The sequence below is a fragment of the Hylaeus anthracinus genome, unplaced genomic scaffold (assembly GCF_026225885.1).
Source record: "Hylaeus anthracinus isolate JK02 unplaced genomic scaffold, UHH_iyHylAnth1.0_haploid 11989, whole genome shotgun sequence".
Taxonomy (NCBI): Eukaryota; Metazoa; Arthropoda; class Insecta; order Hymenoptera; family Colletidae; genus Hylaeus; species Hylaeus anthracinus.
Genome location: NW_026534337.1, coordinates 16946813 through 16966026, shown reverse-complemented (window position 1 = coordinate 16966026; position 19214 = coordinate 16946813). Strand labels below are relative to the sequence as shown.

The 19214-nt window shown below is 30.5% G+C and overlaps 5 protein-coding genes across 11 annotated transcripts; 3 read left to right on the top strand and 2 right to left on the bottom strand.

Annotated features, from left to right (window-relative positions):
* The first annotated feature begins 3 nt into the window (after positions 1-3).
* Positions 4-4038, top strand: LOC128887597 (uncharacterized). 2 transcript variants are annotated; one of them, XM_054143662.1, is made up of 5 exons: positions 4-252; positions 599-800; positions 876-1165; positions 1237-2736; positions 2809-4038. In XM_054143662.1, the coding sequence occupies exons 1-5, from the start codon at positions 187-189 to the stop codon at positions 3166-3168; spliced, it is 2418 nt and encodes an 805-aa protein (XP_053999637.1). In that variant the 5' UTR covers positions 4-186; the 3' UTR covers positions 3169-4038. The 2 variants fall into 2 exon arrangements, with proteins under 2 accessions (XP_053999637.1, XP_053999639.1); XM_054143664.1 differs by having other exon boundaries at positions 586-800.
* On the bottom strand, positions 3435-6797 carry LOC128887603 (DNA ligase 1-like). 3 transcript variants are annotated; one of them, XR_008460067.1, is made up of 5 exons: positions 6378-6490; positions 4759-5940; positions 4422-4674; positions 4133-4340; positions 3435-3774 (listed from the first exon to the last, which is right to left on the bottom strand). XR_008460067.1 is itself a non-coding variant. In XM_054143681.1 (4 exons), exons 2-4 carry the CDS (start codon positions 5935-5937, stop codon positions 4213-4215), a joined length of 1560 nt encoding a protein of 519 aa, XP_053999656.1. In that variant the 5' UTR covers positions 5938-5940; positions 6684-6797; the 3' UTR covers positions 3435-4212. The 3 variants fall into 3 exon arrangements, 2 of the variants coding, with proteins under 2 accessions (XP_053999656.1, XP_053999655.1); XM_054143681.1 differs by lacking the exon at positions 6378-6490 and adding an exon at positions 6684-6797 and having other exon boundaries at positions 3435-4340; XM_054143680.1 differs by having other exon boundaries at positions 3435-4340.
* On the bottom strand, positions 6688-11904 carry LOC128887605 (protein arginine methyltransferase NDUFAF7, mitochondrial). 4 transcript variants are annotated; one of them, XM_054143684.1, is made up of 6 exons: positions 11245-11742; positions 11057-11164; positions 10710-10991; positions 10525-10638; positions 9956-10452; positions 6688-6779 (listed from the first exon to the last, which is right to left on the bottom strand). In XM_054143684.1, exons 1-5 carry the CDS (start codon positions 11566-11568, stop codon positions 9958-9960), a joined length of 1323 nt encoding a protein of 440 aa, XP_053999659.1. In that variant the 5' UTR covers positions 11569-11742; the 3' UTR covers positions 6688-6779; positions 9956-9957. The 4 variants fall into 4 exon arrangements, with proteins under 4 accessions (XP_053999659.1, XP_053999660.1, XP_053999661.1 ...); XM_054143685.1 differs by lacking the exon at positions 6688-6779 and adding an exon at positions 11763-11904 and having other exon boundaries at positions 9827-10452; positions 11245-11451; XM_054143686.1 differs by lacking the exon at positions 6688-6779 and adding an exon at positions 11817-11834 and having other exon boundaries at positions 9827-10452; positions 11245-11451.
* On the top strand, positions 6916-9951 carry LOC128887600 (CWF19-like protein 2). The gene is made up of 10 exons (XM_054143675.1): positions 6916-7175; positions 7268-7675; positions 7737-8234; positions 8314-8434; positions 8507-8646; positions 8720-8785; positions 8852-9157; positions 9225-9380; positions 9447-9629; positions 9705-9951. The coding sequence occupies exons 1-10, from the start codon at positions 7065-7067 to the stop codon at positions 9846-9848; spliced, it is 2133 nt and encodes a 710-aa protein (XP_053999650.1). The 5' UTR covers positions 6916-7064; the 3' UTR covers positions 9849-9951.
* Positions 11905-12150: 246 nt separating the features above from the next.
* On the top strand, positions 12151-19082 carry LOC128888235 (C2 domain-containing protein 3-like). Its single transcript, XM_054144936.1, has 11 exons — positions 12151-12586; positions 12751-13631; positions 13702-13803; positions 13882-14019; positions 14102-14377; positions 14445-14713; positions 14808-14957; positions 15041-15223; positions 15293-16297; positions 16363-16554; positions 16624-19082. Exons 1-11 carry the CDS (start codon positions 12420-12422, stop codon positions 18343-18345), a joined length of 5085 nt encoding a protein of 1694 aa, XP_054000911.1. The 5' UTR covers positions 12151-12419; the 3' UTR covers positions 18346-19082.
* Positions 19083-19214: the final 132 nt, after the last annotated feature.

Genomic DNA, 19214 nt, shown 5'->3' with positions numbered 1-19214 from the left:
GAGTTTCATCTGTGAGTGGTCCCCACTTAAGTCGAGTGCGGTAGAAGGGGAAAGTATAAGGACAGATTCTGTGAGCCATAGCGGTGAGTCACGCGTTTGAGAAGTGTCAAGCAGCTAAACGAGTTTGTACTTTTGTACAAAAAGAAACAATATAATAATATCAGAACCAAAAGAAACTATCTAGAAATGAACGACACAGAGACAAACGATCGCCCGAAATGGTTGTTAGAACTAGAAAATAGAAAGAGAAAGGTAAGCTTTGTAAGATTTAAAAATCTTATTAATAACAAATATATTTTGTTTACTTTGTTATTATTTATTCGAAGTATGAGAATATAAAGAAATTCTATGTATTTAATACCATAATATTTGTACTGAACATCTAACTTGTACAGCATGATGGAATCTATTGCAATACAAATTATCTTATCATACTTCAGTGAATCAGATCATTTGTACAATATATATTTATGCTATCATAAATGAAACAAATTGTATAAACACTTATAATATTTAAAATTATTACTATATTATATACATTAATATTATGAATACTATTTTGAAGAGATTAGGATTATTTTTTAGTTATTTTGTTTAGCCTCGATTGGCACATGAAGCTGGAGCAGGAGCACCTTGTGTTATTTGTAAAGCAACATGCCCAGGCTTAGACCTGCACTTTTGGAGAAAGACTTGTAAAAATTGTAAATGCAGTAAGGATGATCATGATGTTAACGATGAAGATTTTCCACAATTTGATTTATTATTTGGATCCTCCAGAAAATATAAGAAAAAGCCCACATGTAAATATCATCAGAATTAAAATAAAATGTATATATTACATTATCATAATAATTGTTTATTTTTAACTGTTTTAGTGTTACACATACACAATGAAAAAGAATATGCAGAAGAAGCATTTGAGTGGATACCACCAGATACAACAAAAGAACTTGCTATAGATTATATGAAAGCCTTTCCCATTGAAAAATTGCCCATTAAAGGATCGACTGGTGCAGCTCTGAGAAGACAGTTATTACAAAAGCAGTTGCCACTTCATGATATAGATCACAAAGTTTGTGATAAATTGAGCGAACAGGAAAAGAAAGAGTTTGAGAAATATTTAGATAGTATAAAAAAATATGTAGGTCAAGGAACAGTGACAAAGGTAAATTATTGTAATAAAAACTCGATTCCATCATTGAATTAACTTACGAGTAATATTTTTTACATATACAGATACTTGGTGCTCGCCCATTTGAACGATCATTAATGACACCCGCTAATGCAACAGACATGCAACGCTTCAGTCCACAACATAAAGCTACTGTACAATCGAGTATGGTTCAATTACGTACACCAAGTAGTTTTACTCTAAAAAATTCATATAAAAAAGACTTTCACGAGATGTTGAACAAACACGATACATCTGCTAATTTAGAAGCATTAACTGATATTAATAATACTGACAAAATAGCAGTTCTCGAAAAGTATAACATAAACAGTAACAATAGTACGATTGTAAAATCGGAACCAGTTAAGACTGGGCTTTATAATAAGGGTATTAATTCGATTAATTATTCAAGAGCCGATGACAATCGTCAAGATTTTATAAACAAAGACATTCCAAGTACTGAGCATTTAAAGTTTTCGAATTCCTTATCAATTGCAAATGTTGATTCGGAAGTTACACTGTTTCCAAATCCTTCGGAATATTGCAAAGAAGCATATAGAGATGCATTAAAAAATCCATCCTCTCCTCTTCTACACTCAAAACCAGTTAACAATGATACCTCTATCGCGGAAAGTATATTAGCAGATGCATTTCTTCCTCCTAGCACAGTACACGCAAATGACATAATTGGTAGTACATTGGATTCGAAGGGTCTAATGTTTATACGAGAAAAACTTACAAATAAATATAGCAACCAAGAAAATCAGTTATCACATAATGTTCCCAGTTTTGCCAAAAATTTAGATTCTGTTGATTTATTGTTAAAAAATAATAACAGTGGATTGCAAAATGTAAGCATTGATAAAGGAACTGACAAAACAACTATTACTGCTACTATGAAGAATCCTTCTGGAATATCGACTCTATCAGAAGATAGAATTAAAAAAATAGAAAGGAATACTGTCGAACCTAAGTTAATAAAGGCAGAGAAAGAAGTAATAAAGCCTAATTCACAAGTAGTTCAATCAATTCCTCTTGATTCCACGTTAATTGTTACTACAAATGAGAAAGACAAAGTACAACAGAATACATCGCTAATCCCTTCAAAATTAAACGGAAGATCATGTTTATTACCACAAACGAGTCTAGAAGTTTCTAATGCTGGTAATCATCAAGAAAAACTAAGTAATCTTACGGCACCTTCCACTATTATTTATTCTGAAAAATTGCAAAATCAAATATTCCCTTACGAAATTGTTGGTGGAGCGAGCCATGTACAAAATTTACCGCATATAGAACAATTAAACGGTGGCATGGAAGAACTAACAATGGATGCTATTAAACCACAAAAGTGCCATAAATGCGAAGAAGTAATACGCGTTGGTGATGTTGCCGTAATTACAGAAAAAGCTAAACATGCAATGTGGCATCCTGGTTGCTTTGTTTGCAGTATATGCAACGAATTATTAGCAGATTTAGTATACTTTTATTATAAAAACAAATTATATTGTGGCCGAGATTTATCAACATTCCTAGGAATTCCTAGATGTTTTGCTTGTGACGAGGTAATCATTTCTTGTGTAACAGTGTTAAACATTTCATGTTTTATAATACAAATTTTATTCGTTTTTTTTCAGCTTATTTTTGTTAGAGAGTATACTGTCGCAGAAGGGCATAACTATCACATAAAACACTTTTGTTGTTGGGATTGCGACATTCCTCTAGCTGGAAAAAAATATATTACAGAGAATGATCGCCCCTTATGTCTTCCTTGTTATCAAAAATCGTATGCAAAAACGTGTAACGCGTGCGAAAAAGTAATCGCTGCCGATCAACAAGGTGTTCCAGTAAAAGATTTACATTTTCACGCAACAGAATCTTGTTTTTGTTGTTTTATTTGTAAGAGAAATTTATTAAACGGCAGAATAGCAGTTAAGGAGAAAAAGATATTCTGCAGTAAAGAATGCATTTCAAAATTCCAACATATGCAAATTTAATATTAGGTTATGATGTAATTGTATCGTCATATCTTTATATTTATTCCATTTTTTTTTCACTTCTATATTTTGTTATGAAACAGTGTATTATGTAGGTTCACAGTAGTGGGAAATTCATGTCGATAAAAAAACAAAGACTTTACACAATTTTGTGTAAAGAAATATATTTTCTACCTAATGTTTAAGCATCTCCTTAACAAATATCAATATTAATCTTCACGTTTAGAACATTGTCATCATTTATAAATATATTGATTAAAAAATAATAAGGTGTACAAATTTTATTTCATTAAATATAATCATATTAGAATGTTCTATTACTAAATATTTATAGTATTTATGTAAAAACTTGCTACAATATATGTAATTTAAATTGCTCTCAGAAAACGTAATACAGTCATATTATATAAAATACTTTCAAAATTTATAGAAGTTAATTATAGTCATCTTCCTCCGTTGGTTCAGCAAATTATATGTAATAATTATTTTTAACCTTACTTTAGAATTAGAAATAAATGGTCCAACATTCCGATCACACAAAATTAAAACAATTTTGAAAATAGAAAATATCATATTTCAAAACATAAACAATTCGCAATTAACGACCTGTAAATAATATACTTATTACAAACAAATTTTGCATAAGCCAAAAACAACACAGATCAAAAAACCGTTACTTTGATTATACTTCGAATTAATACGTAAATATATTAAAAATACATAAACTGATTTTTACCATTGAACACTTTCATTACACGGTAAGTTATTCGTAAGTTGAAAAATAAATTTAAGTAAATTTGACTTATGTTATACATATTTCAAAATATAGCTACACGAGATATCTTTTAATATAATACCTTATTTCCACCTTTAACTTAGCTAGTTCCAGTTTTTTTTATGCATGAAAATGTTGAACATATATAACATGTAATTTTTTACATAGAATGATGAAATATATACTTACCACATTCAGATAAGTAAACAATTAATGTAACTGTAATATATAAACATTATTCGAACATTTCTTTCAAAGTTTATCACGTTTCATTCTGAATCACTATCAACAACCCTTAAAACTCTTTTATATGTATTACGTGCTTCACGTTGTTTCACAGGAGTTCTTGCTGATTCCTTGTTTGAATCCTTATTTCTCTGGGCACGTGTGACGCGTCCTAAAAGTAATACACATTGCAAGTGTTAATTATTATTAACATACTTCTGCAATTTTTGATGAAGTGTATGTAATTACAAACCTTCTGATATAATATTGCTTGTATTTAATTCAGCAACATCCTTTAGCTTTTCATTTCTGTGTTTAGCTTTCTTACACTTTTCTAGAGTTGGTCTTCCACTAACTCCATTTTTCTCTAATAAGTTTTGGAGGCATGTTATTTTTGCTTTATTTGATTTACACCCAACCCATATATCATTATAGGATTTTACATGTATTCCAGCAGCTCTAATGTATTTTTTTAGAGTTTGTATTTTCTTATTATTATCATGTTTCTACAATAATATAAGCAAATTAGTTCATAATTGTATGTTTATAAGAGATACAATTATTGGTATTGAAATGTCCTGAAAACTTACCATGCTATTTCTTCCTTTTGTATCTTTAGAAGCATTTTCACTGCCGCTTTCACTTTCATTCTGACTTTTCGATGACTCTGCATCAGATAGACTTTCTTCTGCTTTCTTATCATCCACTATATCGGAATTTTCATCTTCCTTCTTCTTTTTCTCCTCCTTCTCTTCTTCTTCTTCCTCATCCTCCTCCTCCTCCTTTGCAACCATTTTTTCAGCTATTTTTCTTCCTCTACCACGTCCCCTCTTTGACTCTGAAGGTGATTTTGTAACTTTTTTATTCATTAATGTTTTCTTAAGTTTCCTTTTAGTTCTTGGGCTGTAATCTTCATCTGAGACATTGTCATTTTCTTCTGAATCTGTACCTTTTGCTTTACTAAAAGATGTTCTGCCCCTTTTTTTCCCCTTTTTAACACTTTCTTTGGACTTGACTTCAGATGCATCCTGTGAATCTGATTTCTCAACTTCAGAAGAACTAACATCAAGTTCAGAATCATTAGGTTTAGCTTTAACAATTATAGTTTTTGTCTTAGGTTTTTTGTCTTTCTCATCTTCACTTTCAGAAGTACTTGAAGATTCTTTGTCACTAGCACATTCTACAGAAAGTTCCAAACCTTCTACTACTTCAGCATCTGTGACTTGTGATTTACCATGTTTCTTTTTCCCTTTAACATCATCTTCCCCTTCTTTCGTTTCTTCCTTCTTTACTGCATCTTTTGTATCAACATTTGTTTCAGATTTTGTGGACATATTATCCTTTTGATCATCCATTGAAATCTCAGTCTTTGCTACTGTTTTATTTTCTGTATCAGTATTAGATGCTTCTTCATTTTTATTTTCAAAGTTTAAATCATATGAATCTTTCGTATCGCTACCTACACTTTCTTCTACTCCAGATATACATTTTGTATCTTCTTTATTATCAGAAGCATTTATAGTTGCACAATCCTTTTTGTCTTCAAGAGTACCATTAACTTCTGGTGTATGTTCTGTTTCATGTTCTTCAGATGTGGTTTTATCAATAGAACAGAATTTTTTAGAAGATGAACGTGATGCTTCATCCTCTGATGATTCTTCCCGCATTCTTTTTTGTACATGTTCATTGGAATCTCTGGATTCATTAGAAACTTCCAAAGTAGGAATTTCATCCTGTGTTTCTTTATCACTTTGGTCAGATTCAGGCATTTTCTATGGATTCATATGAAAACAAAATATAAACATCACAATATTGGAAAACTAATTAACGACATTTGCTTTACGAAAAATAATTCCTAACATATTTTACAATAAATGTTGATAAAAAATAATTCAAATAATTACGTGGAACTGTATACTGAACTTAAATTCTGTTTATTAATCGTTATAATAACAAACGTTCTTAAAAATTAAGTATATTAGTGGAAACAATCATTTCTTGAAATGATCATTAAGATTATTGCTTACTGCTATTACAAACATAGCCCTGTTTTAGAGATTTATGAACGATAAATCAACATATCAACAAATTGTATAGTATTAGTAAACATTTATTCTAAAACTGTCAAACGTGTAACATTACGAGATACAATGTATCGAAATTGCAAAGAAAAAATTATCGAAACAATGGAAAATAACAATTAACTTACAAAGTCACAAATGGCAAGCAATATTCGGTTAATTATCTCACGAACGATGATCGCAACGTTTGCGCGGCAAAATCTACGACGCGGTAACTACGTAGTCGCTATTGGTTGGTCAAATCATCTATAGTACAGTTTTAACGTAAATTATGAAGAAGCTATACTGCATTTGATTCAAAGAAGGACCACTGTAAACAAGATCACGTGATTACAAATACAAACGAAAGGGGACTATGCTTCAAATAGTAGGATTTTTATAAATAACTATTTTTTTATAATAGTAGTCTTTATTTTAGAAGCTTCAACACTTACAACAATATTCCAATGTAGATTTTGTCATCGTTTGTCAGAACAATACAGAACACACTTTGATATGCTTTGGTAACAAAACCATGTGACTTGCCAGAGCTGTAAATAAATACAAAGCAGTTACTTTGGTAAGCGGCCTTCCTTAAATAATCTTTCCTGTATTTAATAAGAAAAATACTTAATTAATGAAACCAATACTTTGGATATTTTATTAAATTAGATTAGAAAGTTCAATTAGCGTCATCTGACACTCCAATCAACAACTGAATATACAGGAGCGTATTCTGAAGGTAAAACGAAACCTGCAGGAACCTGTTATCAGGTTTATGGTGCGTAACTGTGTAATATTTATTAGCAGAGTTTTTCAAGTGATAAACAGTGACAATGAAACACAAGAAAGAGAAAAGCAAATCTAAACATGAAAAACATAAGTCAGGGAAGAAAAATAAAAAGCATAGGAAGCAAAAGAAGTACAATGAATCGAGTTCAAGTAGTGTAAATATTTAATTTGCTCTTATATTTGTTTAACCTTTTAAAATATTATTATATCTATTCTACTATTAATTACAAAATTAACACAATTTTAGATAGGTAGCGAGGATGAACAAGAATGGGTGGAAAAGTCAGTATCACAATCTGTATCTACAGAGAAAAATATACCTATTCCAACAACACAAAAAGAACCTTGCGAAAGAGAAGATTGGATGAATATAAAAAGTGTATTTCCATGTGTATTTAATAAGGATAAACCATCATCCTCTACCATAAATAAAAATGCTGGTAAACCTGATTTGGATAAATTGGGTCAAAGTGACAGAGAATTAAATCCTTATTGGAGACATGGTGGCAATGGCCTACCTAGTAGTAGTTCAATAAAAACAAATATAAAACAAACAGCATCTGTAGATTGGTTAAGGAAAAGTCTTAAACGAGCACAAGAACAAGCAGAACATGAGGGTAGAAGTCTTCAAGAGATTGCAGCTGAAAGATGGGGTGTAAGTATGTTTTATTATTTTTAAAATATAAAAATAATGTTAATATCAAATTTTTCTTTAGTCCTTGGAAGTTATACAATCAATGATATCTGAAGCAGAAAGAGGGTCAGAAAAACAGATATCAGAAAATATTGCATATAATAATAAAAGATTTAAGTCTCAAAGCCATTTGAGACAAAATGAAAGATACAGAGATTTTAGATCTACATCTAAAAGTCAAGACAGAAATGAGCATAGAAATGAATACAGATCACATGATGATTTGAAGTATGAAAAATGGCCAAAGCAGAAATATAAAAAACCCATTGATGATGATTGTGTTGTTAGCACCTCACATAAGACACATAGTTCTGCTATAAAGAAGTGGCAAAGACCGAAAATGTCAGATAAAATTGAAAAAAATGAATTAGATTCAAATGCATCTGAAATAAAAGCAATTGATACTCAAAACAATAGCAATATAAATTATTCAGAATCCGAGGAAACTAAATCTCTAACAAAAGCAGAAATGAATAAGTTAGGAGCAAAGATTGTTAAAGCTGAAATAATGGGTAATACTGTACGTGTGTATTGGATATTTATATCACAGGTGTAAAAATAGTAGTAAATCATAAAATTCATGCATTTCCTTTTTATAGAAACTTGCTGATGAATTAAAAATTCAATTGAAAAAAGCAACAGAACTTGCTACAAAAACTATGCAGTCAGATGAAACAGAAACAGTTCAAAATGTAATTCTTACACAAACTGATGTTAAGGGTATGCATTAAATATGTAAAAATCATTGCACATAAAGTAAATGATTTGTTAACAATTGACTCTACATAAAAGGTAACACAAGGCCGTTGGAGTCCAGAAGTCAGTCTACAGAATCTACAAAAAGAACAAAACACAAACCTCAACAAACACACGAATCCGGAAAAAGAGTGCGGCATTATTTCGATGACGATAAATATTCTTTGCAACAATTAGTAAGTATTCTACTGAAATAAATAATCGTAATTAATAATACTGGATGCAAATGTTATAATCAATTTTGTTTAGTTCCAACGTGAAAAAGGAAGATCTGTAAATGAAGATGATGCAGCATTTGTTAAACTTGCTTCTAAGGTGTGTAACGAAATATTTATTTTAAAACGATAATGCCAACCAATAAATGTATAAACTACTTTACAGAATATGGATATGGATGACATATTTGAAGAAAAAATTACACATGTTAAATCAGATGCAAAACAAGATGAGAGAGATCGTTCGCTTGCCATCAAGGAACACAAACGGCTATCAAAAAGTCTGGATAATTGTCGTTGGTGTATTGATTCAAAATACATGTTGAAACATATGATTGTTGCAATGGATTCTGAAATTTGTCTGAGTCTTCCTAATTATATTTCTTTGACTGAAGGACATTGTATAATAACACCTATACAGCATGTTGCTTCTCAATTACAATTAGACGAAAATGTTTGGGAAAAGCTGAAGGTACACGACACGTTTAATATTTTTTATAAGCATACATTTTTTTTCTTTACAATTGTCTTATTTGCAGGTATTGAAACGAGCTTTATACAAGATGTTTGTAGACCTAAACCAATATCCAGTCTTTTATGAAATTTATAAAATTCGTCACAAGTTTTCACATATGCAATTAGAATGTGTTCCTTTACCAAAAGAAATTGGTGAATCAGCACCAATGTATTTCAAGGTAAATATATTAGTAGTAAATAATTTATAATAATATTAATCTTTGTATTGAATGTTCTTGGTATAGAAAGCTTTATTGGAGTGTGAAACGGAATGGTCGATGAATAAAAAAATTATCGATCTTGAACACAAAGACGTTCGTCGATCCGTTCCCAATGGTTTATCTTATTTCATGGTGGAATTTGAAACAGATAAAGGTTATGCACATGTTATTGAAGATGAACAGATGTTCCCAAACAATTTTGCAGAGGTAACTTTTTCTAGAAAAAATTATTAAAACATAACCTTACTTTTTAATAAAGCAATTTTACTTGATTTATCGCAGGAAGTTATTGGTGGAATGTTAGACTTAGATCACGATGTATGGCGAAAGCCAAAAAAAGAAACTTTTGACCAGCAACGACAGAAAGTACTCAAATTTTTAGAAATATGGAAAAATTATGACTGTGGGATTACGAATTGTGCTTAATATAATTTTAATAAATGAATTTGTACATACAAATACAACTTTTAAAGTTATCGTGTTACGATAGTTAAGATAGATATAATTTCATTAACATTACTTTTATTTTTTACTTTTATTTACTACTGAATCCCGTGACTGGTAGTCTCTGAAGATGATTTTTCAAGATAGATGGAAATAATGATAAAAATTTAAAACGTGTTCCCATTTTATCTTCATCCATAATCATTCGATATTCAGATTCCAAGCGTTCTCTTTGTTCTTTTGAAGCATTCTTTAAAAGCAGTTTTAATCTTACATCAATTCCAAGACTTTTCAAAAAATTTGATTGTGTCACGGGTCCAAATGTTATTACATAATTGTTTTTTATTGCGATTTTCATCAAAGCTGCAAAGTCGACATCTGCCGTCAAATCTGCAGTTCCCGGACGTGACAATGGATCATGCATTTTATGTTGAGAAAATGCACGGAAAGTATCAGTTTTATCGCCATTGTGACCATAGTCGCTAATTAAAGCACATCCACCGCATTCTGATAAATATTGAGCTATATAATCCACAACCAATAAACTTTGTGGACTGATTTCTACATGATCCCTTTTCTCATCATCCTACAAAATGTTTATTTACTTAATTTTGTTTATTACTTTAATTTAAAAGCAGGAATGCATATCTATTCTTACAGATATATAAAGAGTAGCAGGGCTTGGTTTATTAGATAGCACATAACGAAATTTTTCTTCACTGCTTCCTTCAATTATATCCACCAGAACTTCATTCCATCCTCTGTCAGTTTTCTAAGGTTCAAATCGCTTGCATAATATATATATTAATAATCTTCCATTAAATATAACTGTAATTCATATACCTGAAATTTATGTATTGGTAATGCATCAAAGAATTCATTTGCTAGGAATATACTAAATTTTCTAGGTACATCCATAATAGAATGATACCAATATATATTCACACCATCTTCTGTAACACCTTCTCTATAATAAGTAATAGAATTCTGTTCAGATTCGTTTGTTTTAGTGTCATGTTCCTTAATAGTTTTACATAAATTTTTTGCTTGAATTAAGGAAAGAGCAGGACTGATCTCCACCAAATGAACAGATATGTCATTTAGAATGTGTAACTGCTTAAACACCTACATGATAAATTGATACTTATACAATGAGTTATTAATTTTTTTTTCTAACATTAGAAACATACCCGCAGTATATCTTTAATTAATGTTCCTCTACCTGGACCCAATTCTATAATTTGAAAAGGACCTTTCGAAATTTTCGTCTTTTCGTATAATATCCATACTGCTATCATCTAAAAAATATACAGTCAAGATATAGATAGACCTCAAGTATATATATTCACTTACAAATCTTAAAACAATAATAACATACTTCGCCAAATAATTGAGTGATCTCTGGAGATGTTGTAAAATCACCTCTCTCTCCAAAAACATCTTTATTAATGTAGTAGCCTGCACTTGGATGAGTTAAAATTTCTTTCATATAATCAGCAACAGTAATAGGACCACATGCTAGAATTCTTGAGTATAAATGCTGATAAAGGTTTCGAGACTTTCCTTCGTTCGCACGTAAAGAATCCTGAGACGAATAAAACAATCTGTTTATTTTTCGACAATTTAATATCATTTTTACATCGAGAAATTTATAATTTCTCATATATTTCTTGCATATTTGAAACGTTTGGGTCATGTTCATTCTTTGATGTTCATGATACTCAAAAACTCGATTGAAATATATAGGTTACAGTTAGTTGGGTTGAAAAGCTATAGCTTATAATAAGCGTTCGCTCTCTAGTAGTAGCTAATTATTGAAATATACTAATATATTTATTTATTCATTTATTTATGTAAGTGTGAAGATATAAAATATATTAATATTGGGCTTGGTACCAGTGGCGCCATCGGTGGCAAAACGTCCAAGTTCGTAGTGAAAATAGTTCCTACCATTTCCGTAAGATGGGGCCAGCGACACCTTATAATAAGTTATTCCTTATTTTTCATAAGTACATAATTAATACAATTCTTTGCTTTATAACACTACAATATACTAATTTAATATATTATTTAAACACTATTATTGTTATTAATGCATCAATAATCTATCTTTAGTTAGTGTCTTCATCTTATGGAATCAGTGGGGACTATTCTCTCTACAAACTTGGGCGTTTCTCCATCGATGGCGTCACTTTGAATGCACCTAACCTACGAGAAACCGCACAGATATTTTCTTTGAGCAAAGCTACGTACATTTTAAAAAGGTGGCAGCACATACGCCGTTTTTGTAATTGTGACTCGAAATTAGATTGAAGATGACGAACTATACATTGATTTTATAATTATTAGTTCAAAGATAAAAGGGCAAAATAAAAGTGTCAGTGTTAACTGGTGTTAACCATTGTTTTTACAATTACTGTGCGTTTACATTATTAAATTGCAATTAAGAACCGGTAGCGTTTAATTGTTGTGCTTGTTGTAATGTTAACCTAAATCAGTGACAGATATAAAGGAACGTAAAAATTTAATAATGGACTGTATTAAAAGAAATAAATGGATACGGGGATGAAATCTCACAAATCTCTACCGCCGTTAGTCGAAGGCAAAATTCATGGTTATTTAAAACTTGTTATTGATGAAGTCATTTGGTCTAACAGAAGTCCAGGAGAAATTAAAATATTTGCATCTTGGTGGGGTGAGACTGAAAGTGCTGAATTTAGGTAAAATATTTGTGACATTCTCAGAAGTTTTTTAAAAGTATATTTAACATTATCAAAACAAACAGTAATGTGAGATTTAATATCTTAGTTATAGTAGTAATTCTTTCATATTATTATTTTCATGATTTGGATTTTTAAATGTATAATACGCACTTTCTTTTCAGACCAGCAGACATTACAAAAAATATTGTAAGATCAGAACAAGACACTACTGAAATTTATGTTATTCGTACCAGTCTAAGTCTCTTTGAAGAGTATGTTAAAAATTGTGAGTGTATAGAATTAGCAATTATTTCTGAGGAAACTAACATAGTTGTAGGAATATCTAAAATCGCAGATTTATTAGAGATCTTTGAAGGAAAACCATGCTTTAAATATGTTCCAATGATAAATGATTCTGGAAATAAAATAGGAGAAATACATGTTTCTATGAAATTAGAGCATATTACAAAATCTCCAAACATGCAATTGAAAACACATAACTATGAAAATAAACAAGGTGTTGATAATATCAAGCTTTCAGCTGTTAATAGCTTTAAGTGTCCAAAAGACATAGTAGATGATACATACAGTGCATGCAGAAAATTGAAACTTGAAGAAAGTGAAATTTACAAATCTATTTTGAAGTCAAGAAGAATGGAATTTCAAGAACCTTTGAAAAAATGTAATAATGAGGTAACAGATAAACTTGTTGCACAGGTTGTTGAAAGGGCACAAAAGCTCAGGGGAGCAATATTGAGAGAAACTCATAATGAGGATATTCTTACTTTTAATGATAATTCATTAAATGAAGGTTTACAACTTGAAGATGAAGTAAAATTATGTGAATATTTTTTGGGTAAAGACATGACTCCTTTTGATGAACAAAAAGCATTATATACTTTAAGATCAACATCTCCAACTCCAAGTTTGATACATATTGCATCTAACAGTTTTAAAGACTATAAAAATGATAAGGAGGAAATTATATCAAATAATGTATCTGTTGAACAAGAATTTTCAATGGAAGAAATATCAGAAGAAAAACTTGATAGCAAGTCAAAAGGTAAAACATTTAAGTAAAAGATAAGTACAATTTGATAGTACAAATTAACTTGTAACATGTTATATTCCAGAAACTCTATTGTTGGATCATGTAGATTGTATTAGAATTTTTGTGGAATCATTTAAATTAAGTCCTGCTGGTTATAGGCGTGTTAAATCCTCTTGTTTATCACGTATGTACATTTTCTGAATCTAAAGAGTAGTTAAAGTACATACATTTTCCCTTATAAAATAATTACATTTCTTTTTAGATAATGATAATACCTTCTTATCTGCAACATATTTTGTTCAATATGATATGACATTTGATCATAATAAGGAAACAGGAAAAAAATCAGTGAAGAAAAGTAAACCTATCAGAATATGTTCCAAAATGGAAACAAAACAAGGTATATTCATTGCAGTGTTGTCTATTGCAATGCTTATATTATATATACATATATTTGTATTAATTAAACACACTTTTTGCAGTAATTTATTTTAACCATGGTGGTATATATGGAATATCAAAATTAAAACCATACACAGAGTATTTTATAAAATACAAAATATTTATCCAACATTTTAATAAAAAATCATTAACCGAATTAGGCACTGGTATTATGCACATTAATGATATTATAAAAAGCGAAAATTGGAGCATTGCACAACGTTTGATTATTCTTAATAAAGGAATAAAAGTTGGCGAGTTAAGTGTAATTGCGGAATTAGGTTCAAATTCTATTCATTTTGGAAAGCAGTATATTGGTAAGCACATTTTAATGGAGAAAAAATGTTGGTATTCAAATTTTACATATATATTATACCTTTTTAGATGGTATAATGTCTTCCAAAGAAAATATTCCTATTCTGGAGATACAACGATCGTTAAGCCAAGAAAGAAACAATAAAAGAAGTAGAAGTGCAACAGAAGCTCAATCAAAGACAAGTAGTCAAATGTCCTCCCTTTCAACAAAAGATGTTGACTTTATTACTGCTGATAATCACTTACTTGCTACAAAAGATTCAACATGGCATAAGACAGAAAATATGGACAGTAAAAAAGTTGATGCTAAAGATCAGGAAAATAATGTTAAGGACATGGTATAAAAATATAATTTACATGAGTAGTACCTTTCAATGACTATTGGTCTATAATCGATTGGCTATTCTCATTCAAAGTATGATTATTTTACAGGTTTTACTTCAGGGTTTAATACATATAGCTGAAGGAAAAGATTTGCCAGAATTAAATACGTATTTAATATGTAGAGCATTTTGGAAGGAGGATAAAAGTAGGAGTCAAATCTGTAACAACACAAAAAATCCATTTTATCGGTTCTGTCAAGTAAGTATTTTATTTGTTTCCTTTCTGTTGGTATTTTGTATACAAATATATTTAAATACTTATAGATGCTTTTTATATTACAGTTAGTACCTCTTATTCATGACACCGAATTACTAGATCGCATTAAAGACAATTACATAATCATTGAAGTTTATTATAGAAATAACAACATAGATAATCTATTAGGATTGGCAAAATTGCCTGTACACCAACTGTACGTTGCATACAGAGATCCGCGTGTAATACCTCACTTGTTACTTTCTAAGGTATAACTTCTGATTAAGATAATTCTACCCTAATTCATTCATACAATTTTTTATAATTTCCTATTGTAGTACCCTGTTGTCAGTGTGGATGGATGGGTACCAGTTGTTGATCCTGTCACTGGTCAATCCTGTGGTCAGTTACTTGCATTAGTAGCTCTTGGAACTGCAGAACAGATCGCATTGTTAGAAATCTCAAGAGGCTTACGGAATATCAATATCCCATCGCAAACGATAAATTGTTCAGAAAATGTTCCTGAATCCGTAAAGTATCCACAGAACGCGCAACAGTCCATAAAATATACCACTTACGAATTGCAACCACATATGGAAACATTTTCGCAAAACGATGCTCAATTTTATGTTACCGATAAAACTGAAAGAGAAATGCGCTCTATAAATTCAAAAACGCAAGAGTGCCAGACAGATATATCGACTGTCAAAGAATTTAAGTTTAATATAGAAACAGAAGAAGAAACTCCAACTTCGGAACATTCAGTGTTACATACTTTAGTTGGTCGTTTAACAGAAGTTTTAAATGTTAACAAAACAAACGTAGATCAAGTAGCGCAAACTGAAATAAGTTTGGATGAAAAACAGCACGTAGATGTAGAAGAACATATGTGTATAAACGGATTGAATTTAAATAACAGTTCCGATGACAGTGATAGTAGTAGCACTAGACACAATTTTCATTTACCTACAGAAACGTATAGAAGTGTTGGTGTTGGTGCAGAATATAATGAAGGAATAGATCACCAACCAAACATTGGTTATGACAATACAACATTTGATTTGCCAATTGCAATTCATACAGAAAAGAAATCAACGGATTCGGTGCATGACCAAACAATGTTTCGAGCTGTTATAGAGATCGAATGTGCAATGCATTTACCAAAAATAGAAAAAACTAACGAAACCATTGAGCCTAGTACATATGTATCTTTTCAGGCCAATAAATCTGATCCTTCAAAACATTTAAATTCGTACATGATTACCAATATTTTCCCACATAGTTGCAATCCTAAATGGAACTGGAAATGTGACGCAAAACTGCCAACAGAATTGCTTTTACACGTATGTGATTTTTTAAAAGTCCATAAATAATTTATTTCTTTTTATTACATAATGTTTTTTTTTAGGATGAAAAAAGATTGATTTTAAAAATTTGGCGTATATTCGATGCAGACACTAGTACACAAATAAACTTAGAAAGAGATATCGTTATTGGATTTTCCGCTATTGACCTTTCTGTCTTAATTAGTGGTTTTCCTATAGTATCTGGATGGTTTCATATAATGGACTTCACTGGAAAATGCAATGGACAAATTAAAGTACTCTTTAGATTATATTTATATTTATTGTCATATTTATTAGTATATATTTTACTAAATATATTTCAGGTATCTATAACACCACTGGATAATTTATCATTGTTTGGAAAACCAACATCAACATTAAGTACAACGCGAATTCCAACATGTAATGCATTGCACTTAAATTGGTTTCCATCACATACCTCTGAGATGCACTCTGATGATACAGAAAGAAATAATACCAATTACGCTATATTAACATCTGCACAAGAAGAAGATAAATCAATACATAGTGAAAATCAGTTTACCGATCCTGTATCGCATGTTGGCCTTGAAGATGTGTCTATGTCATTCTTATCTTTATCCTTGAAGACAAAATTAACTGAATTAGATGAAATTACGAAACGTCTAGAATTGCGACTACGCGATGTTACGAATACAGCTTTCGAAGATGACTTTGAAAATGAATTTGATTTAAATGAACCAAATAGTGATAATGAAAATAACGATTATAAAAATGCAGATAGCATGATGTCTGCCACGGCAGCTAATTATACTAATAAAATATGTCAATTACCTAAGTCAGATAAAAAATTATTGCATAATAGAGATATCATAGAGAACGGAAATCAAATTGTGTCGAGTGGAAACGAAATTAGAAAACGCTCGTCTGAACCCTATATTAGTCATAACGCGACAGTTAGTTATGAACAAATTAAACCTGGTGCCTCTACAATGTCGAGTTATAGTAAACAAAGTTTATCGAATGATAATTGCCAAATACAACATCGAAGCGAACATTTAATGCAAAATATTAAAACTTTAGATAATAACTTTGCTGATTATCCAGAACGAGGAACAAAAACTCATATAAATTATTTACTTGACAAGTTGTCTTTACAATTTCCCCCACAATCACGTTCGACTACAACTATACCGATAAGGAAAAATACTACAGGTTTATCGAAAAATTTACCACAAGATAACAGTTCACAAGGTAGTAATAAATGTAGTCAAGAACTCAGAGTATGCACGGTACCTACCCAAACGGACGATTTAGATCAGCAGAATATCCCAGCTTTCAAAGGCCAACTAATAAATCGTTTCACTAATGGAGATGATGCATGTATTAATAGAAATTCACCTGAAGTATCTGCACAATCACAAGTCACTAACAAAATGTCTACAGTAATCCGTGAAGAACTAGTTGCCGAGGAAAATAATGATACATCGAAATGTGACGAATTAACAACTTATCTGGTAGCCTCGAACATTCGTCATATGGATTTAAATAATATTTTTAGTCCACTTTTATATCAGCATTTAGTGCCAGACTTACATTACTCAAATACATCACCAGAGGAAGAGGCCATTGAACAATTAGATAATCGCTATACTAAAGCTTTTAGTACGTCGATAGATACTAGACTCAATAAAGTGCAGAATTTAATGGAGATCGATGGATCGTTTCCAGAAAATGCTGAACAGTTTAGAATGACACCATCTGGAGTATCGGGAAATATTGACGATAAGATTGATTTAACTGTTCTCCATAAATCCAGTTACAATGATCTACTATCGAGTAATAGTACAGAATCAACTGCAACTATATCGCCTGAAAAAACTTCGATAAAATCAATCGACACAGATACGACTGAAAATAATTATCCTACTTCCTCTCAAACGTCTGTTCTTGTATTGTCGAGGCAAGCTCCCGATGGCGGTAACCCTATAGAAGATGCCACAAAACCGTTGACTGGGCAACAGAAAGATGAAGCGCAAGATTCATCATCGAGTAGTTCTAATTGATATGCAATGGAATTATTAAGTCAATAATTAATATTATGATGTATATTCGTAAGCATATAACTTAACTATAATAGCAATTATTTCCCGATTGCACGCAGTATATACAAAAACAAAATTCTGTGAATTTGGAACTACATTTCATTAAGGTATTTTAGCCTGAATATGTAAAAATTAGGGCATTTTTAGAATTTTATAAAATGATAACTATTTCAGATGTTTCTTTGAAACTTTGCACGGTCGTTGATACATATTTTATTGAGTTATATACATTTGTTTATACGAAAATACGTAATAGTCTTAAAAATATAGGCATTGTGACAAAAAAGGTCCCTTATGCTTGACGTGATCTCGGCATTCTTAATGAACAGAGTAAAAAAAAACAATTAAATATATTATTAATCTATATAAGCATGGCTCTAGTTCGAACTAAAAGTAGCGAAAAGTCGTAGATGAAATATTGATTTATTCGTAAAAAATTGTTCAACATAATAGTTTTAAAAAATATTTAAAGTAGCACTGTCTACATTGCTTTTTCGTGATATTGATTCTTTCACAATATAATTTTACTAACGACAAACTTTAAAGGATATCACTGTTGCCACTTATACGCGTACACACACGCATATTAACACAAAGGTAATACCTGATATTAATCGGTAGTTTTCCTTTCGTGTGGACTGATTACCATGTATACGTAATAATAACATCAGTGCAAAAATATATATTATCAAATAGAATTTATTACTGATATTAAACTTAAGCAATTATACTACTTAATGTATTTGCTGTATACACACAGACACACAACACGCGTACATTATATATAAATACATAATCTCACTATTTTTTTATATAATGTTTGTATATAT

Coding starts and splice junctions, on each gene's coding strand:
- LOC128887597 (XM_054143662.1), top strand. CDS start 187: ATGAACGACACAGAGACAAACGATCGCCCGAAATGGTTGTTAGAACTA. Junction 253..598: donor TAGAAAATAGAAAGAGAAAG/GTAAGCTTTGTA, acceptor TATTTTGTTTAG/CCTCGATTGGCACATGAAGC. Junction 801..875: donor ATATAAGAAAAAGCCCACAT/GTAAATATCATC, acceptor TAACTGTTTTAG/TGTTACACATACACAATGAA.
- LOC128887605 (XM_054143684.1), bottom strand. CDS start 11,568: ATGAACATGACCCAAACGTTTCAAATATGCAAGAAATATATGAGAAAT. Junction 11,165..11,244: donor TCACTCAATTATTTGGCGAA/GTATGTTATTAT, acceptor TATATTTTTTAG/ATGATAGCAGTATGGATATT. Junction 10,992..11,056: donor TAATTAAAGATATACTGCGG/GTATGTTTCTAA, acceptor TTTATCATGTAG/GTGTTTAAGCAGTTACACAT.
- LOC128887603 (XM_054143681.1), bottom strand. CDS start 5,937: ATGCCTGAATCTGACCAAAGTGATAAAGAAACACAGGATGAAATTCCT. Junction 4,675..4,758: donor CAAAAGGAAGAAATAGCATG/GTAAGTTTTCAG, acceptor ATATTATTGTAG/AAACATGATAATAATAAGAA. Junction 4,341..4,421: donor AAGCAATATTATATCAGAAG/GTTTGTAATTAC, acceptor TATTACTTTTAG/GACGCGTCACACGTGCCCAG.
- LOC128887600 (XM_054143675.1), top strand. CDS start 7,065: ATGAAACACAAGAAAGAGAAAAGCAAATCTAAACATGAAAAACATAAG. Junction 8,235..8,313: donor CTGAAATAATGGGTAATACT/GTACGTGTGTAT, acceptor TCCTTTTTATAG/AAACTTGCTGATGAATTAAA. Junction 8,786..8,851: donor TTGTTAAACTTGCTTCTAAG/GTGTGTAACGAA, acceptor ACTACTTTACAG/AATATGGATATGGATGACAT.
- LOC128888235 (XM_054144936.1), top strand. CDS start 12,420: ATGGATACGGGGATGAAATCTCACAAATCTCTACCGCCGTTAGTCGAA. Junction 13,804..13,881: donor TAAATCCTCTTGTTTATCAC/GTATGTACATTT, acceptor ATTTCTTTTTAG/ATAATGATAATACCTTCTTA. Junction 14,020..14,101: donor CAAAATGGAAACAAAACAAG/GTATATTCATTG, acceptor CACTTTTTGCAG/TAATTTATTTTAACCATGGT.